Here is a 19,846-nt window from a genome sequence, read left to right on the forward strand (position 1 = left end):
GCGGACCTATGCACCGCTTGGCAAGCCATGCTGTGGTAGGTGTCCCACATATAAAGTAGAGGAAGATGGGCATGGATGTTAGCTCATGGCCAATCTTCCTCAGCAAAAAAAGAGGAGGATTGGCAGTGGATGTTAGCTCAGGGATAATCTCCCTGAAAAAAAAAATTAATTACTGCATCAATGTATGCAGTGCTTACATAGTCACTAATAAAAGGCTTAAGAAGTATTCAGTTGTAGCAGAGCAGAGATTCAAATTATAATCTGCAGTTATGTAGTGAAGATATTCTGACAAAGAGAAATAATGTAGAAATGAGTTAACTGTCAGCGAAAAGATTTTCAAATTACCTTTTATTAGGTAATCTTATAATTTCATAACAGCTGTTTGGGTATACAAACATGTATATACAATTTTCTAAACATGTAAATAAAAAGCAGTAGTTTAGTATATCTGCTTGAATTCGTATTACTCAAAACCTTACCAAAACATTTATTATAAAAATCAGTAAAATTCTTTAACACATTCTAAAAATTTTTGGGTGTGTGTACATAAACATTTTCAAGCTTGCTGTACAAAAAAAGAGTGCAATTTATATCCATGTGTTTATAGTGACTTTCAAAAGTAGTTCAAAGAAGAAAAAAGAAGGTAGCATTGTCTTGTAATACAGCATTAATTAATACTGACATACCCTGGGACATTCATGAATGATCCTTTGTTATCACATATGGTAAAAATATTTAAAAATTAATACTCCATTTCTAGGAATAAAATACAGAAAATAAGACTTCATTTTCTTAGACTAACTTGTTACCATGAAAAACTGCATTCATTCTGCAGAATGACACCTCACATTATTACTTTAAAAATACTTACGATACTTGAATTTCAAAAGGAAACCCACAAGACCTATTCTCCTCCCAATACATTCACTGAATGCAGATTTAAGTGAGCACATCTCATTTTGATTGTGCCGTCTATTTGCCTACTTCAAATGACTACAATATAGTACATTTGTATTTTTAACTGGTACCAAAATTAAGATGAATGATCTATGCAAAACTAGCAGCCTGTACGTCTAGTAACAGTTGTCATATGCAAAAAGAAAAAAAAAAAAAAAGCCCTGAGTCAGTATTTTTTGCAAAAGTAATGGAAAGAGTGCTTGAAGTCATTTTATAACTTATGAAATGGTTAAGACTGTCCAGTATTCATTTGTTTTCTTTTCATTTTGATTGAAGAGAGGTATGGCTTTTGTTTAGTTAATCCAATCCAGATCACGTTTTAATACTCAATTTCATTTAAATCCTCAGAATACCCTGATGATTGCTGAGTTATATCTTCCATTTCTGTCAGGAAAGACAAATAGACAATAATTGTTTTCTCTATTTTTAGTGTATAAAAATGTGTAATTTGCATTCTTATGATTTGAGACTATTGCAAAATCCCTTTTCCATCAAGTTTATACAATCAGGAAAAATGTTGTTACCTGCACAGGGTCCTGCTTGAAATTTAATATCATCAATGGCAATATCACTTCTTATTGACACTCCCCGAATGGCTTCAAAAATTATCTGAAAAATAATGAAGTTTGAATTTAGAAATAGAGTCATTCTGATAAAACAAAGCTGGTAAGGGGCAAATCCAAACTGTGTGGGTCTAGAAGTTTAGATCGCTCTTGGGGCCCCTTTTAAGGAAACGAATACAAAATCATAAATTCAAATTTAGGTACAAAAGAGAATACTTATTTGGAATTTAAAGAAAATTCACAACAAATTACTAGAGCCTTGGACACTCAGGCCCCCTTCTTCTGAGATCTCTTTAGGCAATTGCACAGAAATGCTCAGCTAGAGATGCTTCCTAGAGGTGGCAACCTGTTTTCCCCTCCCTACCTAGAACATTCTACTCCCAGCACTCATAGGGCCTACGAAAGTGATGGGCCCAGAAGCTTAAGCTTCCTTAGGTTCTCCATAAATCTGCCTTTGATACTGGTACTAGGTGGAAGAATTTACTATGACTGATGAGACCCATGTATGAACAGCAAAGCATAATAATTAAATTTACCAAAAAGACAATGGCTCACTTATCGTATTAAATACCATAACATCCAAGACACAGGCCAGGAAGAAGAGGGAACCAGTTTCATGACTTTAGATTGTGAGAAGAAAACAACTACCAAATATTCAGGTTCTAGGGAAAACAGATTACATTCCCAGCTCCAAGGCTGCCCCAATAATGGTTAATAAACGACTGAATACTCCAGGGAGGCTTGTGGGTAATGAAAATTGTCCAGAAAACACATTTGCTCTACTCATTTTATGAGCAAATGACTCCCCATTGGACTAGTTTACGATTTAAATTAAATCGAAGAACATAAACTGGATAATTAATAAGCATATGAAACTATCTTGAAATTAATGACTCAGAGAAGCTTTAATGACAGAAATGTGGCAAAAAAAAAACCTTAATAAAAATTCAAAGGACACAATCCTAAACAAGAATCCAAATAAGTAGCAAGAAGAGAAAAATAACCGTCCTAATGCATCTAGATAGGAGGATATATGAGTGCAGTTAATAAAGCATTTTGGTTTTGTGGACAATACAATCTATTTTTTGGCCTCCAAGTCTGCAATAGAAGCATAATAGATTGGCCCTGATGGAATTATATTCTGAATAGTTTGTGGTTGGGCCAAACACTTGATTTCATACAACTTTCTCCTTTGAATTTCCTTAATACCTGAATGATAACCATTCTATAGCATTATGATTTTCCCCTTGTATTACAGATACACATTCTATTAGTAAATTGTGGTTGTTTAAGAATTAGATAAAAATGTTATTTTTTCTTTCAATTTAAGTGTATTATTTTTTCAAATGGCTACTAAGTCATTAGGACATAAATACTTATTAAGCTGTTTGGACCCATCTACTTAATAAATGGAACTGTTCAGTATTTCTTTTGGTCTGGGGGCACCAGGAAAAATCCACTGAGACTAAGGGCATCATGAGCAAGAAAATTCAGAGACCTGGTCTTAGCTAAGTACCCAGCACATAATAATCCCTAGTAAATGTTAGACAGTATAACGAACAAAATGAATGATGCAAATATTTCAGTGAGCTAAGAATCTGTCTAACTCTTTGTTTCAATGGCATCAAAATATAAGAAACCAGGGAGGAAAATACCTGAGAGCAGAGGAAAGGTAAGCAAAGAACCCAACGGAAATAAAATCATTTTGTGTTTTTGATCAATCATGAGTCAGGTTCTGCTTAGTACTTTAATCAATCCCTTAAGAAGGAGCGTGATTAAAACTTTGCCACTTGGTGCATTTCTTCTACAAGGATAATCTGATGATTGGAATGTCATCAGGAGGCCACTCACATATTTCCCGTGTAGGATGTTTCAAATGGCAGCAGTAGTATAGCATTCTAAAAATCATCCACACCTGCCCACCCCCACTGATGATGTACACATTTACTTCTCTAGCTCTGTTCTTTTCCCTGAACTCCAGTCTCATCTGCTGTTCACTTGACAGGCCCACTTGGATGTCTAGTAGACATCAAAAAATTAGCAAGTCCAAACAAAATCCACCTGTTAATTTTCCTCCTGCACACACTGTCCTCATTCCTCCAGATCTGCGCCAGCTAAAGTATTCCTCACCTCAATAACTGGCAACTCCATTCCAGCAGTTGCTCAGGCCCAAAACTTTGGAATCATCTTGACCCCTCTCTTTCTCTCAAACCCCACATTCCACCCATAAGGAAGTTCTGTGGGCTTCTGATGACTCTCGCCTCGGTCGCATAGCCTGAGCCACCACTCCTCTTGCCAGGATTACTGCAGTAACCCCCAAAGTCTCCTTGCTGCCCTACCGTCTACTCTCCAGGCAGTCGCTGGAGCGATTGTTTTAAAATGTAAATCAGATCATATTACCTTAAAGCCATTTGATCGTTTCTCTTTGCTTTTGGAATAAATTTCAAAGTCTACCACATCGTTGAAAGCCTTTCATGATTATGCCCTGATATTTCTTTGACCTCATTACCTGATCAGCTTGACTTGTTCTTTTTCATAGCACTAATTATTGCCTGATGCTATACTATATATTTCTGGTTTACATTTTCTACTTCTCCTCCACTAGAATGTAAACTCCAAAAGAGTAGGAACTTTATATGTTATGCTCATTGCAGGATCCCTAGCACTTAGAATAGCAAGTGATCAATAAATATTTATTAAAATGAGATATTTTGACCTCATACTACAGGAGCTCAGTCTGGATGCCTGATGTAGCTATTGAGAATACCAGGTCTGACATGGTATGAATGAGAGACCAGAGAGATCCGGAAGGGAATATAGAAGCAATAACATCTTTTTATATTTTGGTACTTTAAAGTTCATAAAATCCTTTCATATACATAATCTCATTTGACCCTCACTCTAACTCTGGTGATGTCAGCATGGCAGGAATTATTGCCCCATTTTGAAAATGTATAAAATCTAGGAGAGGATGAGATTTCTCCAAGATCACCTAGTGGTCGTGATACCCAGAGGAATGAGTGTATTTGGGGACTTCTATGGTAGGAGGGAGTGTAGAACAGTGGCTTAGGGATCCAATCTTTGGAAACAGTCAGATCTGGGATTGAATTATCACCCTGACATTTACCAGCTAGACATTTAGTTTTCCCCATCTGTAAAGAGGAGCTATGAGATCAATTGGAAGAATTTAGGTACAGCTCTTAGCAATGTAAGTGCCTAGCATGTAGAAGATGGCCAATCTATTTGCACATGGGCGTATCTGTGTTTTATTAGACACTAGTATGTTTTGGAGAAAGTAGTTCAGCCCGGTCTCCAGACAGTCATTTAGGATTCCTCAGGGACTCACTAAACCCAGAAGAAACTTTCTCATGGCAGATTCATATCTGTTCTACTCGAAGCCAAAGGGAATGGTCTGGAGTCTTTCCACATTGTGAGCTAAAAATTTCTCAGGCCATTCTGCACCCTTTGAACTTGAACACCCCAAGATGCCACCCCAGATGAACTACTTTGTGCTTGAAAAACATTTCAAACCACCAGCCACCCAGGCATACCTCCAAGATATTGCGGGTTTAGTTCCAGACTACTGCAACAAAGAGAGTCACATGAATTTTTGGGTTTCCCAGTGCATATAAAAGTGAAATTTACACTATACTGTAGTCTATTAAGTGTGCAGTAGCATTATGTCTTAAAAAACAACGTACATAACTTAATTAAAAAACACTTTATGGCTAAAAATCTAACCATCATCTGAGCCTTTTGCGAGTCATAATCTTTTTGCTGGTGGAGCGTCTTGCCTCGATGTTGATGGCTGCTGATTGATCAGGGTGGTGGTTGCTGAAGATTGGGGTAGCTGTGGCAATTTCTTAAAATAAGACAACAATGCAGTTTCCTGCATTGATTGACTCTTCCTTTCACAAACGATTTCTCTGTAGCATGCAATGCTGTTTGACAGCATTTTACCCAAAGTAGAACTTCTTTTAAAATTGGAGTCAATCATCTCAAACCCTGCCGCTGCTTTTATCAACTAAGTTTACATCATATTCTAAATCATTTGGTGTCATTTCAACAATCTTCACTAGGAGTAGAATCCATTTCAAGAAACTACTGTGTTTTGGCTCATCCATAAGAAGCAACTCCTCATCTGTTAAAGTTTTATCATGAAATTGCAGCAATTTAGGCTCCACTTCTAATTTTAGTTCTCTTGCTATTTCTACCATATCTGCAGTTAGCTTTTCCACCAAAGTCTTGAACCCATGAAAGTCATCCATGAGGGTTGGAATCAACTTCTTCCAAACTCCTGTTAATGTTGATATTTTGACCTCTTCCCATGAATCATGATGTTCTTAACAGCATCTAGAATGGTGAAACCTTTCTAGGAGGTTTTCAATTTACTTTGCCTATATCCATCAAAGGAATAACTATCTACAGCAGCTGTAGCCTACAGAATGTATTTCTTAAATAATAAGACTTGAAAGTCAAAATGACTCCTTGATCCATGAGCTGCAGAATGGATATTGTGTTAGCAGGCATGAAAACAACATTAATCTCATTGCACATCTCCATCAGAGCTCTTGGGTTACCAGGTGCCTTGTCAATAAGCAGTAATATTTTGAAAGAAATCTTTTCTTCTGAGCAGTAGGACTCAACAGTGGGCTTAAAATAGTGAGTAAACCACGCTGTAAACAGACGTGCTGTCATCCAGGCTTTGTTGTTCCATTTATGGAGCATCGGCAGAGTAGATTTAGCATACTTCTTAAAGGTCCTAGGATTTTTGGAGTGGTAAATGAGCACTGGCTTCAGCTTAAAGTCATCAGTTGCATTAGCCCCTAACAAGAAAGTCAACCTGTCCTTTGAAGTTTGAAGCCAGGCATTGACTTCTCTCTAGCTATGAAAGTCCTAGCTGGCATCTTCTACCATTATAAGGCTATTTCATCTACATTAAAAATCTGTTGTTTAGTGTAGTCACTTTCATTAATTATCTTAGCTAGATCTGGATAACTTGCTGCAGCTTCTCCATCAGGACTTGCTGCTTCACCTGGCACTTTTGTTGTTGAGATAACTTCTTTCCTTAAACCTCATGAACCAACCTCTGCTAGCTTCCAATTTTTCTTCTGAAGCTTCCTCACCTCTCTCAGCCTTCACAGAATTGAAGAATTATGGCCTTGCTCTGGATTAACCTTTGGCTTAAGGAAATGTTGCAGCTGGTTTGATCTATCCAGACCACTGGAACTTTCTCCATATGAGCAATAAGGCTATTTTGCTTTCTTGTCATTTGTGTGTTCACTGGAGTAGCACTTTTAATTTCCTTCAAAAACTTCCCCTTTGCATTCACAACTTGGCTAACTGTTTGGCACAAAAGGCCTAGCCTTCTGCCTATCGTGGCTTTCAACATGCCTTCCTCACCAAGCTTAATCATTTCTAGCTTTTGATTTAAAGTGAGAGACGTGATTCTTCCTTTCACCTGAACACTTAGAGGCCATAGTAGGATTACTAATTGGCCTATTTTCAATACTTCTGTGTCTCAGGGAATAGGGGGCCCCGAGGAGAGGGAGAGAGATGGGGGAACAGCTTGTTAACAGGGCAATCAGAACACACATTTATTAAGCTCGCTGTCTGAAATGGAATTTTGCAATTTGTGGCACCTCAAAACAGTTACAACAGTAACATCAAAGCTCTGATCACAGCTCATCATAACAAATACAATAATGGAAACGTTTGAAATATTGCAAGAATTACCAAAATGTGATACAGAGACTTGAAGTGAGCAACTGCTGTCGGAACAATGGTGCTTGATGCAGGGTTGCCACAAACCTTCAATTTGTAAAAAGATGCAATATCTGCGAAGTACAATAAAGAGAAGTGCAATAAAATGAGGTATGCCTGTACATGCAAGGCCAGATACCCAACCCCCTGGACTTAGAAGCTGAGAAGTCACCTGTTCCCCAAAACTCAGATCCTAGAAATCTGGGCATCAGTATCATTTAGGGGTTTTAAAAAACATCAATGCTCAGGCCTTACCAGAGAGACTTAGATTCATTTAGTCTAGAACAGAGATTCTCCATCTTTAGCGTGCATCTGAATCACCAGGAGGGCTTATTAAAACACAGATTGCTGGGCCCCACCCCAGAGTTTCCAGTTCAGTAGTTCTGAGGCTGGGTCTGAGAATGTGCATTTCAGGTAAATTTCATTTCAGGTGAATTTGCATTTTGGGTGTTGCTGTTGGTCTCAGGACTACACTTTGAGAACATTTGAATAGGGTATCAGTATGAGTTCCCTAAGAGCTTAACAAAATTAATCCAACCCCTCTGAATGATGATCAATTATACTAGTAAGTTCCTAAGTGATCCACTCTCCTTCTGTAAACAGACATTAAATCACTAACAGAATCATTCCTGGGGGTATCTGTCATTCTTTACTAAATTTCTAGACAGCTTTATCCATGCTGAGACAATGGGCCATTCCTGGATAAAAGGAAATCTTCCCTCTGTAATTTGTTCCTTACCCATGCAGCACCCTAGACGGCACTGCCACCTGGCCACCTAAGCTTCTGCAATCCCTTCCCATTTAGATCTGTAGAAAATTAATTTTGGTTGTGGGGTGGTGTCAAATCAAGTCTTATTTTGGATGCCTCCTCCCAGGAAGATTTGGGCTTAGACCAAGCAGCCAGTGGTTAAAGCCGAGTGGTGCTGGTCCAGGGGGTTCATCAGCCAGATGCAAGCATGAGGAAGAAGTGGCGCTTTTACTTGAAGGTCACATCTGAGAATTCTAGAGAGCAATTTCAGAAACAATCAGAGGTCTGAAGGTTATCTCCTCAGAGCTTTCTGGAGCATGGGCTCATGGCAGGCAGGTGAAGTCGGTGGCTGTCAAGAGGCTGCTGCTGATCTTTAGACTAGATTGGCTGCTCAGTCTCACCAACTGGAATTTAAACGGCTCTTTCCTATGGCTGCTCAGACTCCCTGATAATCGGGACCCTGCAGGATGGAGGTCTCTACAGCACATGAGAGGACTCAAGGGAAGACTTAGGATCAAGACTCAGTTTCTTCCACATCAATGCAGCCAGAGGCTTAAAAATTTACTCTGGACCATATACTCTGTCAAATAGGGGCTTATACAAAAGCCCTTGCATGTGAGTGATGATGAGTGAAAGACATAGCTGCAACAACCATGTTTAGAAGAAAGGGAGACTCTGTTTTGGAGATCTGCAGGACGCATAGAATATACTTGACACTCATAATGTACCAAGACAAAAATAGATACACTTTCATCACTGAATTGCAAAAATCACTTTATGCATAAATACCCAAAGCTTTTTCTCTCTGCCTAATTTCCCATTCCCTGCTTAGATTTAATCAATATAGACTAATTATGTTTACTCTTAAACAAGTACTGCCTTTATCTATGACCCTGGAAAAGAACAAAACATTCTCTCTGGTAGCAAAAAAACGAAAGAACTTCAGAAGCTTATAGAAACGATCTCCATCGCTTGATTCTTAGCTCTTTTGTCTTACCTGGTGTTGCCTGTCACAGCTGTATTCAACCAGCGCTCGTAGCCAGGAAATGCTCTGCTCACCTCTTCTTCTCCATAAGAGGGACTCTCCACTGTCACCTTCCTTTTTCAAATAAACGCTCAGCAGGCCAGTCCCTGCTCCATACATGTGGTAGAAAAACGTCAAACAGTGTTTTCCAGTGACTCCTCGCAGAGACCAGGACACGAGTTGTGCTTTCTGTCCATACACCATGTGTGAGGCCTCGATGTACATGTAGTAGCCTTGAGAGCAATGCAAAATCAGGCATTGTTAAAAAGGACACAAACTATAGTGTCTTCTTTCTCTTTTGAGTAGTGTTCCTGGAAACAAATTACAGTAAATGGGTGACTCTACTACAGTACTGATAAAGGATTTTATAATTTTGGAGAATATGTATAATCCAAGGACAATAAATATGCTACAAAATTTAGATCATCAAAATCATTTTTTTCATTTAATAATTTAGTTTAATATATAAGAGCTAATTAACATACTAGTATTATGCCCCTGACGTGGTGATTAACACATCAGAATTTATCCTACTAATTCACGGACAATATTCGGGATCTTCCAGACACTGGTTTAGGGGAGAGAGCACAGATTTGGTAGTCGGATAGATCTGGGTTCAAGTCTTGGCTCTAATATAGTCTGCGTGATCCTGGTCTAATGAATTATCCTCTCTGAACCTGTACTTATTTAAAAATAACAATTAATAGTACAGCCACCAGGGGAAACAGTATGGAGGATCCTCAAAAAAATAAAAAATAGAACTACCATATGATCCAGCAATTCCACTTCTGGGAATATATCCAAAGGAAATGAAAACGCTAACTTGAAAAGACATCTGCACCCCACATTCATGGCAGCATTATTCACAATACTCAAGACACAGAAACAACCTAAGTGTCCGTGGATGGATGAATGGATAAAAAAGCTGTGGTATAAATATATATACAACCGAATATTATTCAGCCATAAAAAAATGAGGAAATCCTACCATTTGCAACAACATGGATGGACCTTGAAGGCATTATGCTAAGTGAACGAAGTCCGAGAAAGACAACTACTGTATGAGCTCACTTACATGTGGAATCTAAAAAGAATGAAAAAACAAACTCACAGAAAAAGAGATCAGACTTGTGGTTACCAGAGGCAGAGGGTGGGGAAAGGAGGAACTGGAAGGTGATCAAAAGGTACAAACTTCCAGTTATAAGATAAATAAGTACTAGCGATGTAATGTACAGCATGATGACTATAGTTCATACTGCTGTACGATATGTAGGAAAGTTATTAGGAGAGTAAATCCTAAGAGTTCTTATCTCAAGGAGGAAATTCTTCTCCTTTTTTTCTCTTTTTATTGTGTCTATATGAGAAGATGGATGTTAATTGAACCTATTGTGGTAATCATTTCACAATATATGGAAATCAAATCATCGTGCTGAATGCCTTAAACTTATACAGTGATGTATGTTAATTATTCTTCAATAAAACTGTAAACAAAAGGAAAAGGGTTAATAGTACCTGTGCTACAGAGTTGTGAGAATTAAATACATGTGGGCATATGGCACACATGTTAACACATATTCAAACATTAGTTTCCTGTCCTGCCCTCTTTCCCAAAAATTTTTGTGACATTTCTTTTAGCCTTGAAGACATATTTATGTAACATTTGATATAATTATATATGATATTTTGTATATTATGTACAATATATATCATATACTATATGATATATAGTATATAAGACTTTACATTTCCATTTTCCTTTCCTAAGTTTAGTTTGCTTTTTAATTTAATGATAATTGTTTAATACCAACTGGCTCTATTTTGGAGAGGTGGGGCCTGATTGTAGCTATGGCTCATTTTTGTGGTGTAAATACTTCCATCATGGCCCATTGCAAACTACCAGTGTTCAGTCTTTTGGACTTATCGACAGAAGTCAGACAATTGACTCTTGGGACCCAGTGGAAACTAGCGCCAGCACACCACTACTTTATTTACCTGCAGACTAATCCTGCTTCTGCCTGGAATCAGAGAATTAAAAAGCAATCCCTTGCCACTGAAATAAGGCAATATATGAATAGTAATTTCTAGAATAATGCACCAGTAATATAATCTTGTGCTCCTAAAGCCCATTTTTTAAAAAGGCACTGTACTCTACATCAGTAGTTCTTACTTGATCATTTGATGAAAAGTTTATATTTCTTCCACCAGAAAAAAATATGCACAAATGTTTGCATGCAATTTTATTTTCTTCTTTGCCAATACTGATCTTTTTACATACATGATGTAAAAAATAATCTTTACTTAGTGTTATGACTCATTATTTCATGCAGAAATTAATGGCTGACTTGGGGCAAAAAAGAAAGAGATCCCAAATAATGCAAATGAAATGGTTTCTAGGGCATCTTTCTTTATAGTTTGAAGTTTAATCAACCAGCTTTAGTCACCTCCCAGAATACAGTGCTTGAGAAATCCCAACCAGAATTGATTGGCAGCTCCGTCTATTCTCCTTCAAGGCATTCCTTCTTTCCCTTTCCCCTATTTCCACAAACACAGACCTGAGAAGTCCTACAGGATATTGAAAGAGTGGGAGAAAGAATCCTGTCCAATTTGGTCTGATCAAATTGTATGCACTGTGCAACCCCTTCCCCATGTTTCACTCAGTAAAGTTGTCACCCTGAAAAATGGGCCATCAGAGCCAAGGTTTGTGGCCTTCATCAACCAGTCATCCCCATGATCTGCTTTAAAATATTAGGAAAAATACTGTCCATGTTTCTGGAGTGCTCACCAATGACAACCTCATTACTAAAACCAATGGACAATTTTCGGTCCTTGTCATCTTTGTCCACCTTATCACTGGATGCAGCATGTCACTCCCGCCTCCTAGAGGTACTTTCCTATCTTGCCTTGCAGGACACTGTACTCTCCTGGTTTCTTCCATCTCACTGGTCGCTCCCTTGCTCATTCACCCTCTCTTCTCTGACCTTCTGACCTTGGAGAGCTCCAAGGCCCAGATCCTGAACTTCTCTGTTCTCACTTACTCCCTTGGTCATCTCATCTTGTTTCATGGCTTTAAATGCTATATATGTTGTCATTTCTCAAATTTAAATTTCCAACCTCCTTGCTGAAATCTAGACTGGTTTATTGAAACTGCCTCATGGGCATCTCCACTTACTGTCAAACTGACATCTCAAACTGAACATGTTCGAATCTAACTCCTAACAACCTCACCCTAAAGCCCACTCTGCCCCTTCTAGTTGCCCAAGCCCAAAGCCTGAGAGTCACGTCCCACTCCTCACCTCCTCTCACTCTCCACATCCAGCCTGTCAGGAATGCCTGTTGGCTCTACCTTCACAGTATGTCTAGAATCCAGTCATTTCTCTTCCCACCACCTCCATTGCTACCCCCTGGTCTGTGCCTCTATCATTTCTCACTTGGATCAATGCAACACTTTCCAACTAGTCTGCCTGCTTCTATCCTTGTCCCCTACTACCTAATCCCAACATGGTATCCATAGCTATCCTTGTAAAACAAAAGCTAAGTCTTACCCCTCCTCTGTTCAAAACCTTCCATTGGTTGGCTCAGCATTTCACTCAGAGTAAAAGCTGAAGTCCTTACTATTGTCTGGAGGGCCCTATCCAATCTCCTGCCCATTCTCTTAAGTTTCTGACTCCTACTACCTTTCTCCTTACTCTCTTTGTGTTGCTTGGCCACACTGGCCTCTATGCTGCTCTTGCAATATGGTAGGTATGCTACCACCTCAGGACCTTTGCATGTACTAATCCCGCTGCCTGGAATGGCTTTTTCCCTATATAATTTCTTGTCTTACTCTCTCACATCCTTTAAGTCTTCACTCAGATATTACCTTTCCTATTAGGCACATTCTGACTACACTATTTCAAATTTCAATCCCTTTCTTCTGGCACTCCTCACTCCTATACCCTAATTATTATTTTCCATAACATTTAATTGCCTCTTAACATACTACATAATTTTCTTATTTTTTATGTTTGTCTTTCTCCCTCCTCTGGAACACAGAGAGGCAGAGATTTTCCTTGTTCAGTTCACTGCTATGTGTCCAGGTCTCAGAACAGTGCCTGGAACTTAGTAGATGCTCAGTATATACTTGCTGCATGAACAAATGATGCGCTTTCTCCCACAGCTCTAAGCCACAAACAAGTCTGACCATTTCCAGAGAACATGGCTCCACCACAGTCACTCCAATTGTGTGAGGGTCTTGGCAATAAGACACATACTTGAGTAGGATGCTCCAAAGCAAAACTAGAACAAATCCAGGTTTTGATGAAATTAAAGTCTTATCAAAGCAAATGTTCTCAAACTACTTCCACACCATCTGATATGTTTTTTGAATGGAAAACACAAAAGATAATTCTTTAACTTTGTTACCTTCATTCTTTCACTGGCAAGAAAATTGGTACACAAGAAGCACTGGATTTTTGCACTTTCTGCAATGGAAGGAACTTTTATTGCTCTTTCCTTCAGCATTTTCTAACTTAAGCTAGGCTGGATGTAAACAAATACAGATACACATAATCCTAATAGAAGGATGTATTTAATTTAATTACACAGAAAATAAGGTCAAAGCATAAAAATGACCATGACCAAGGTATCCTGTGCTATCCTATATGCAAGTTAGTGGCACAGAGGACTGATCCAATATCTTAATGCATGTTTAACTTAAAAAAAATTCCTCCAAAAAATAACTCTGAAGGAAACAAGAACAAAATCAAAGAAAAATAATTTTTTGTACTGGCTTTGGGGCTCTCAAAAGGCCTACGTGAACCCTAAGTAAAGGACCTTGGCTAAAGATGAAACACTCAATTAAAGGAGAAAAATATGCTCCTCTGAAAGATGCTGCCACTGAGAAACTGGGAAGTAGAGACCTGTGGGGCCCTAAAACATAGTCTTTCCAGAATGGAGAGGAAGCAGAGGAACCATCATGAGAGATGACCGAGAAGTGTCTTTCATTTGGGGGTAGTGTGCATTCCTAGTGATCACAACATGAGTTCCAACCAGTTAGTCTGAGGTCCTGAAAGAGAGGAAAACCCTTAATCACCTCCAGGATTAGCCAACTGAATTCTTTCTTTCATGAGTACAATGCACTAATCACTTAGCCTCAAATGGGTGAAACATTACTCTGGTACTGCTTTCAGCTCCTGCACCTCTGGGTCTCAGTTATCAGCTGAAGCTATGACCTAAGGTTCCCAGATTTTTGTGTTTAGCACCATGGAATACGAAAAGAAATTTCCTAAGCTTTTGACTTGTGTAATTGTGCTGCTTTTGGAAGAGAGAGTAATATCAAGAAGAATGTAAGTACAAATGTGCCTTTCTGGGGCACTGATACCAGCCTACTTTTCTTGAGTAATGTTGGCCTTTCCAAAAATCCTTTGGGATACAGTTTCTGTTTTAAGCACCCATGTATATTCTATAAAGCAGTACCAATTTAGACCAATCTAGACCAACACCTACAAATAATTTTAATGTATTTGTCAATTGATCAGAATTTGTCCTTTTGATGCACAAACCAATTATTCCTCTTGATTCCAAATACATTTTTCTTTTTGACTTGAAGTGACATTTCCTTTTCCCAGAAAAGATCAGAGCTTCATGGAAAGCCTATCTGCCTCACCTGTGTTTGGAAAGCAGAGAAAAGCCCTGTGTGTTGAGAAGCTTTGCCATGTTACAACTCCAAATGCTGCCTGTCTCAGCAGACAAAAGCCCTGGACAGGAGCCAGGAAGTCCCAGCACTGAAACCTCAGACTAGCTCATGTGTTCCTGCACATGAAGGACTCCAGTCTGTGCAAGGGATTATTAACTGGAGAAAACAAATCACTTTCTCTCTGTGGGTCATTGTTTAACATTCAAGGCGAGGGCCCCGATGGATCTCCTGGGAGATCAGGTCCCATCTGTTCTTTGCACAACAACTGTGATGTGTTGAGATACACCATATTCCTAATTTGGAACAGTGAAGCAGCTGTTCCTCCAGTCTTGCAGCCCCCTTCCACCAGGGCAGGGAGGGAGCCCGAGTCTCCTGCACGAGGCCGTGTAGACCAAACAGCTAGCTGCATTCATTAAGCTGGAGGAAGATTTTTAACAAGCAGGGAAAAAAGACATCAATGCTTTGGGAAGAACGAGAGCTAAATGTGCCTCTCTAAAATTGCTCTTTACCCTACCTTTTAAATGATTCTTAAAGCTTGTCATAAATGAGGAGTTATTATTTAATGGGTATGGAGTTTCAGTCTGGGAAAATGAAAAAGTTCGAGAGATGGATGGTGGTGATGCTGCAAAACAATGTGAATGTATTCAATGTCCCTGAACTATGCGCTTAAAAATGGTTAAAATGGCAAATTTTGTGTTATGTGTATTTTACCACAATTCTTTAAACAGCTTGTCTTAGAAGCCATCTCTGTGTAAGTAGAATCTGGCAAGATCAGAACCTAGTGCAATAAGATAAATTATGGAAAGAAAGAGTGAAAGACTTCAGAGATTTCAATAATCTGGAGCTAACTTCTCAGATGGGGACAGATTTGTTGAGTAGCATTGTTACATATCTGGATATTAACTACCCAAATTCTTAAAAGACAAAGACTTCAATTAGTCTGCTATTAAGTTTCAGCTATATAACACATTCAACATATAGTTTTGATTTTCTTTTGTCTACGGCACAATTTTATAAATAAATTTCATTCTTTGGTATTTTAATGCATCAATGATACTTCTATCACACCAGAAGGGCATGTTCTTAGAAACGAAGAAGACTTCTAACTTTACTCAGCATGTTGGAAGAGAATTTAATTGCCAGAAATACAGAAGATTTGCTGAAACACTGAACAGTGCCACAAAGAAATTGATGGTGTCTCTTTCTCTGGAAATTGTTCAGAAAATGATGAATAGCTGCTTTTCTAGGATGCAGCTGGGGGGAGGAGAAAGACAGGACTGGGTGACTTTTAATCTATTCACTGGTGGATTCAGTGAGCTAGGAAATGTTACAATTGAAGGCATTTTCTCATTCAACTGGATGGTTATCTGTTGATTTATTTAATCTACTATCTTTTGGCCCCAAAACCCCTGTAAACTCTATGGCAACTAAAACGATTATTTAAAAAGAACTCTGACAGTATGGCATCATACAAATGTTGATAAAATTTCAATAGCTAATAAAACCCTGGGAGCTTTGTTACGACTTGTTTTTATTGTCTTGTAAAGAAACAGCATCTGTGTCAGGAAACTTTCTAATCCTGCCAGGAGACAGCTACTCAAGTAGATGGTGGCAGGAAATGGACAGACAAACCCTGCGGAGTCCATCCCATCTCGATGCAAGTCAAGACCCATCTATCACAAATGGCTTTATTATTTTATTAAATAAGGAGCCAAATTGTGGGGCTAGATTTCTTTTTTCTTTTTGGTCTTTGTTGTTGTTCTACTAGAATGACTTCTTGTACCAGATGACTGACTAAAACATTGGAAATGCTTCCCAATTTTAGTCATATAAATACCTCCTTCATGATTATTTTTTGCCTGTCCATATATTACCTGCCCTATTATTTGTTTAATATTTTTCTTTAAATAGATTCCATTATTACTTAAATATATTTATTCAAATTGGAAACTTCCTATTAGCACGAAAACAGAAAACAAACCATAAATCTGTGAAACAACAATTTTGATGTACGGGTTATGTACTTTTCTTAAACATGGATATTACTATCAAATTAAAAAACATTCATCCACTTACCACTAGAATTCCCCAATGGTAGTTGGGAAACCATTGGTATAAGGTCTACAAACCTTCTGGTTTCTACTAGGTCACTTTACTTGTAGTCATAGGCTATGATTTTCTCTTTGTAAAAGCACAAATGATACAAAACAATGAGTCTAAGAAAGCATCCCAGAGATGAACATTAGATTTCGTAAAAGATTCACTAAATGTAAAAATAGTAATACCATGCATTTGAGTGGAGCTTATACAGTATCAAGCCTTCATAAATATAATCTCAGTTAATCATCATAGCATCCCTAAGAGATTAGCAGGACATCCACTGTTATCTTTATTTTACACATGAGGAAACAAAGGCTCAGAGAAGTCATGTGACCACACCCCAGGTTATGCAGGCAGCAAGTGGCAAAGTCAGCTTGCTGTTCACCCATAGTCTTTCCACTAGACTATACCATGCTACACTCTAGAATTGGAAAGGTTTATTGCATTGCCCGTTAGTGAGTCAGGAACTACAGCTCCCTTGGAATTGCTATGTATGATGATGTACTGATTCTGATAGACACATGATAAACTGGCATCTCAATATTGTGCTTTTCTGAGCTTATCTTTTTATTGAATGGGGCCTATATTTACTGACCATCGAATGGAGTTGTCTATAAAGCAGCTTTGTATGCCTCTCCTCTATTTTCTTCTTGTGTTTATTCTTCCAAGTGTAAATTGATAGGCTTTGAGGTTGGGAAGTGAAAAGGTAGAATGCAGTCTACAAGTACATAAGGTATATCCTCTGAAAGTCCCAGAACACATTGCATTCAAAAACAATTCTGTTGTCACCCATGCCAAACAAATACCCTCCAGTCATCAAGGAGAAAGATACTATGTTGCTGGTTCTGAGTTTGAGCCTATTACTTTACTAATGTATAGGGTAAGATGTTCTTCCATTTATGCCTCCTGCCATTATTTTACTGCTTGTATTTGAAAAAGAGAGACAGAAAAGATTGTTAGGACTAAATGCAAAAATAGCAATAAATCAATAAAGTAGACAATAAGAGTTCTTTTGGGAAGTAATTCCATTATTGTTTAAATTATACAGCTAATCACAGACAGGTTTGCTGTTGCTATCCCAGGATCCAAGCAGATAATAATTAAAACTCCCTTGAATGAGTTTCAGTGTTTTCATATTTAAAATGTGTATGTTGCTTTGGCTGATCTATAAGATCCTGTCTACTTCCAGCATTCTATAAATCCATGAACTGTTATTAATTTATTGAGCCAATGAAAATCTTCTTATTACTTCAGACTATATCCCACGTTGAAGAGAAATTCCATGAAATACATCTAAGCAATAATGCATTTACTATATAAATCACTTTTTAAAAAAATGTGAGGTGATTGTCAAGTGGTTCCCATGATAATTAAAGACGTTTGCAGCATTTTATCACTACGTAGTTGTCCCCAATATTTATTACTAAAGATTGAGTGCTATAAAGGGAAAGAAGTAGAAAATTACGTTGTCTCTTGGGCAGTTTATAGCCAGAGGCAGTATTAATGTAAATTTTAATACTCTCCTCCTACTACCCCTTGCCAAAGAACAGAACACCATACAACAGCATAATCTCAGATACAGCAAGACCTTGAGTAGAACAGCCAGCAACATCAATAAAATAATACAGTCGAGAGAGGCCAGAGACACAAAGATCTCATTCAAAACACTATGACTGGTTGGCTTATGGTACAGAAGAAAAGAGCAGATGCCTTCAAATTCTGAGTGTAATAATCATGTTCTTAAATAAATGATGCTAAAGAATGAAATACCAGGGACGTCTCCTTCTGGCTATGTTGAGTAATTTGTAGCTGACCTACACTCCTGCTGAGAAAAATCAGACAAATAATGGGTAAAATATATCTTTTCTAGAAAACACTTGTTTTGAAGCTATCAGAGAGCTTCCCAAGCAGCAAGAACTTAAGAGGTCAAGATCCCAGGGAAAGGGAAAGGTCAATGAAGTGAGCTCAACATTCTTCAAGCTGCTTTTCCCCTTGGGGCATTTGCCTACTCTGTTTAGAAGCTAAGCAGAGAGCAGCTAACAAGAGGCAGAGAAACCAACAGATCTCACTGGCTGGGGAAGACAATAACTGGAGTTCAGAGCTCCCAAATCAGTCAGGGCTTGAGAACCAAGTTTTGCGAGAAAAAAGAAGCATAGAATAGTGAATCCATCACCTGGCAATCTTCCCTAGAGGCATGAGCCAAATTCTTAAGTTGCAGAGGTTAAGAGCCAAGAAGCCAAATGCAAAACAAAGTAGAGTTTCCAGTAATCTCACCAGCTGTTGAGACAAAAATTGAAGTTTAGGACATACTAAAGAGGAGAGGAGAGACCCTAAGAAAATCCCAGGATATATTCTTGGAGAATATTCCCTAGGTGTCAGGGAGAACAAGAGGTTGACCCAGCAAAACAGAACTACAACACCACCTTCAGTTAGCCCAGTTCTGATTGGACTGAGGTGACCCACTCTACTCTAGTTGGCTACTTGAAAATACATTAAATCCTCTCTGGAGGAAAAAACATCATCACCAAGGATTCTATAATTTTTCATTCACAATGTCCAGTATTGAATCCAAATACCAGATATTTCAAGAAACAGGGCCAAAGGGGGGTAAAACAGGCAATAGAAACAGACACACAGGTGACTCAGGTATGGACTTATCACAGAAGGACTATAAAATAACTAGGATTAATAATTTAATAATATGAGCATTAATAATATATTCAAGAAATAGCTGATAAGATGGAGAATTTCACTAAAGAACTTGAATCTATTAAAAAGAAACAGATGAGACTCCTGGGAAGATGGCAGCATAGGAGAACTCTGAACCCACCTCCTCCCACGGACACAACAAATTTACAACTACCCTTGGAAAAATCACCCCTGAGAGAGAACCAGAAACTAGATAAAAAGAACCTCCACAACAAGATACAGTGCTGACTGAGGTGGAAGAAGCAGACATTGCTTTCTGAAGAGGGAAAAGCCACATTCTAGCCATGGTACTTCACAGCTAGGAGCAA

General features: G+C 38.3%; 1 protein-coding gene across 2 annotated transcripts in view; it reads right to left on the reverse strand.

The window, feature by feature from the left end:
* Positions 1-331: 331 nt before the first annotated feature.
* The window catches only part of MAMDC2 (MAM domain containing 2), a 147,865-nt gene continuing 128,350 nt past the window's right edge, over positions 332-19,846 (reverse strand). For both annotated transcript variants that reach the window (XR_011531709.1, XM_070590444.1), the window contains exons 12-14: positions 9,029-9,288; positions 1,482-1,566; positions 332-1,341 (exon numbers count right to left, since the gene is read on the reverse strand). Coding sequence is in view for 1 of the 2 variants with exons in the window: in XM_070590444.1 (XP_070446545.1) it covers positions 1,277-1,341; positions 1,482-1,566; positions 9,029-9,288 (410 nt within the window). In the remaining variant the exon portion in view is untranslated. The remainder of the gene's footprint in view (positions 1,342-1,481; positions 1,567-9,028; positions 9,289-19,846) is intronic.

This window comes from Equus przewalskii, chromosome 22 (genome assembly GCF_037783145.1).
Source record: "Equus przewalskii isolate Varuska chromosome 22, EquPr2, whole genome shotgun sequence".
Lineage (NCBI taxonomy): Eukaryota > Metazoa > Chordata > Mammalia > Perissodactyla > Equidae > Equus > Equus przewalskii.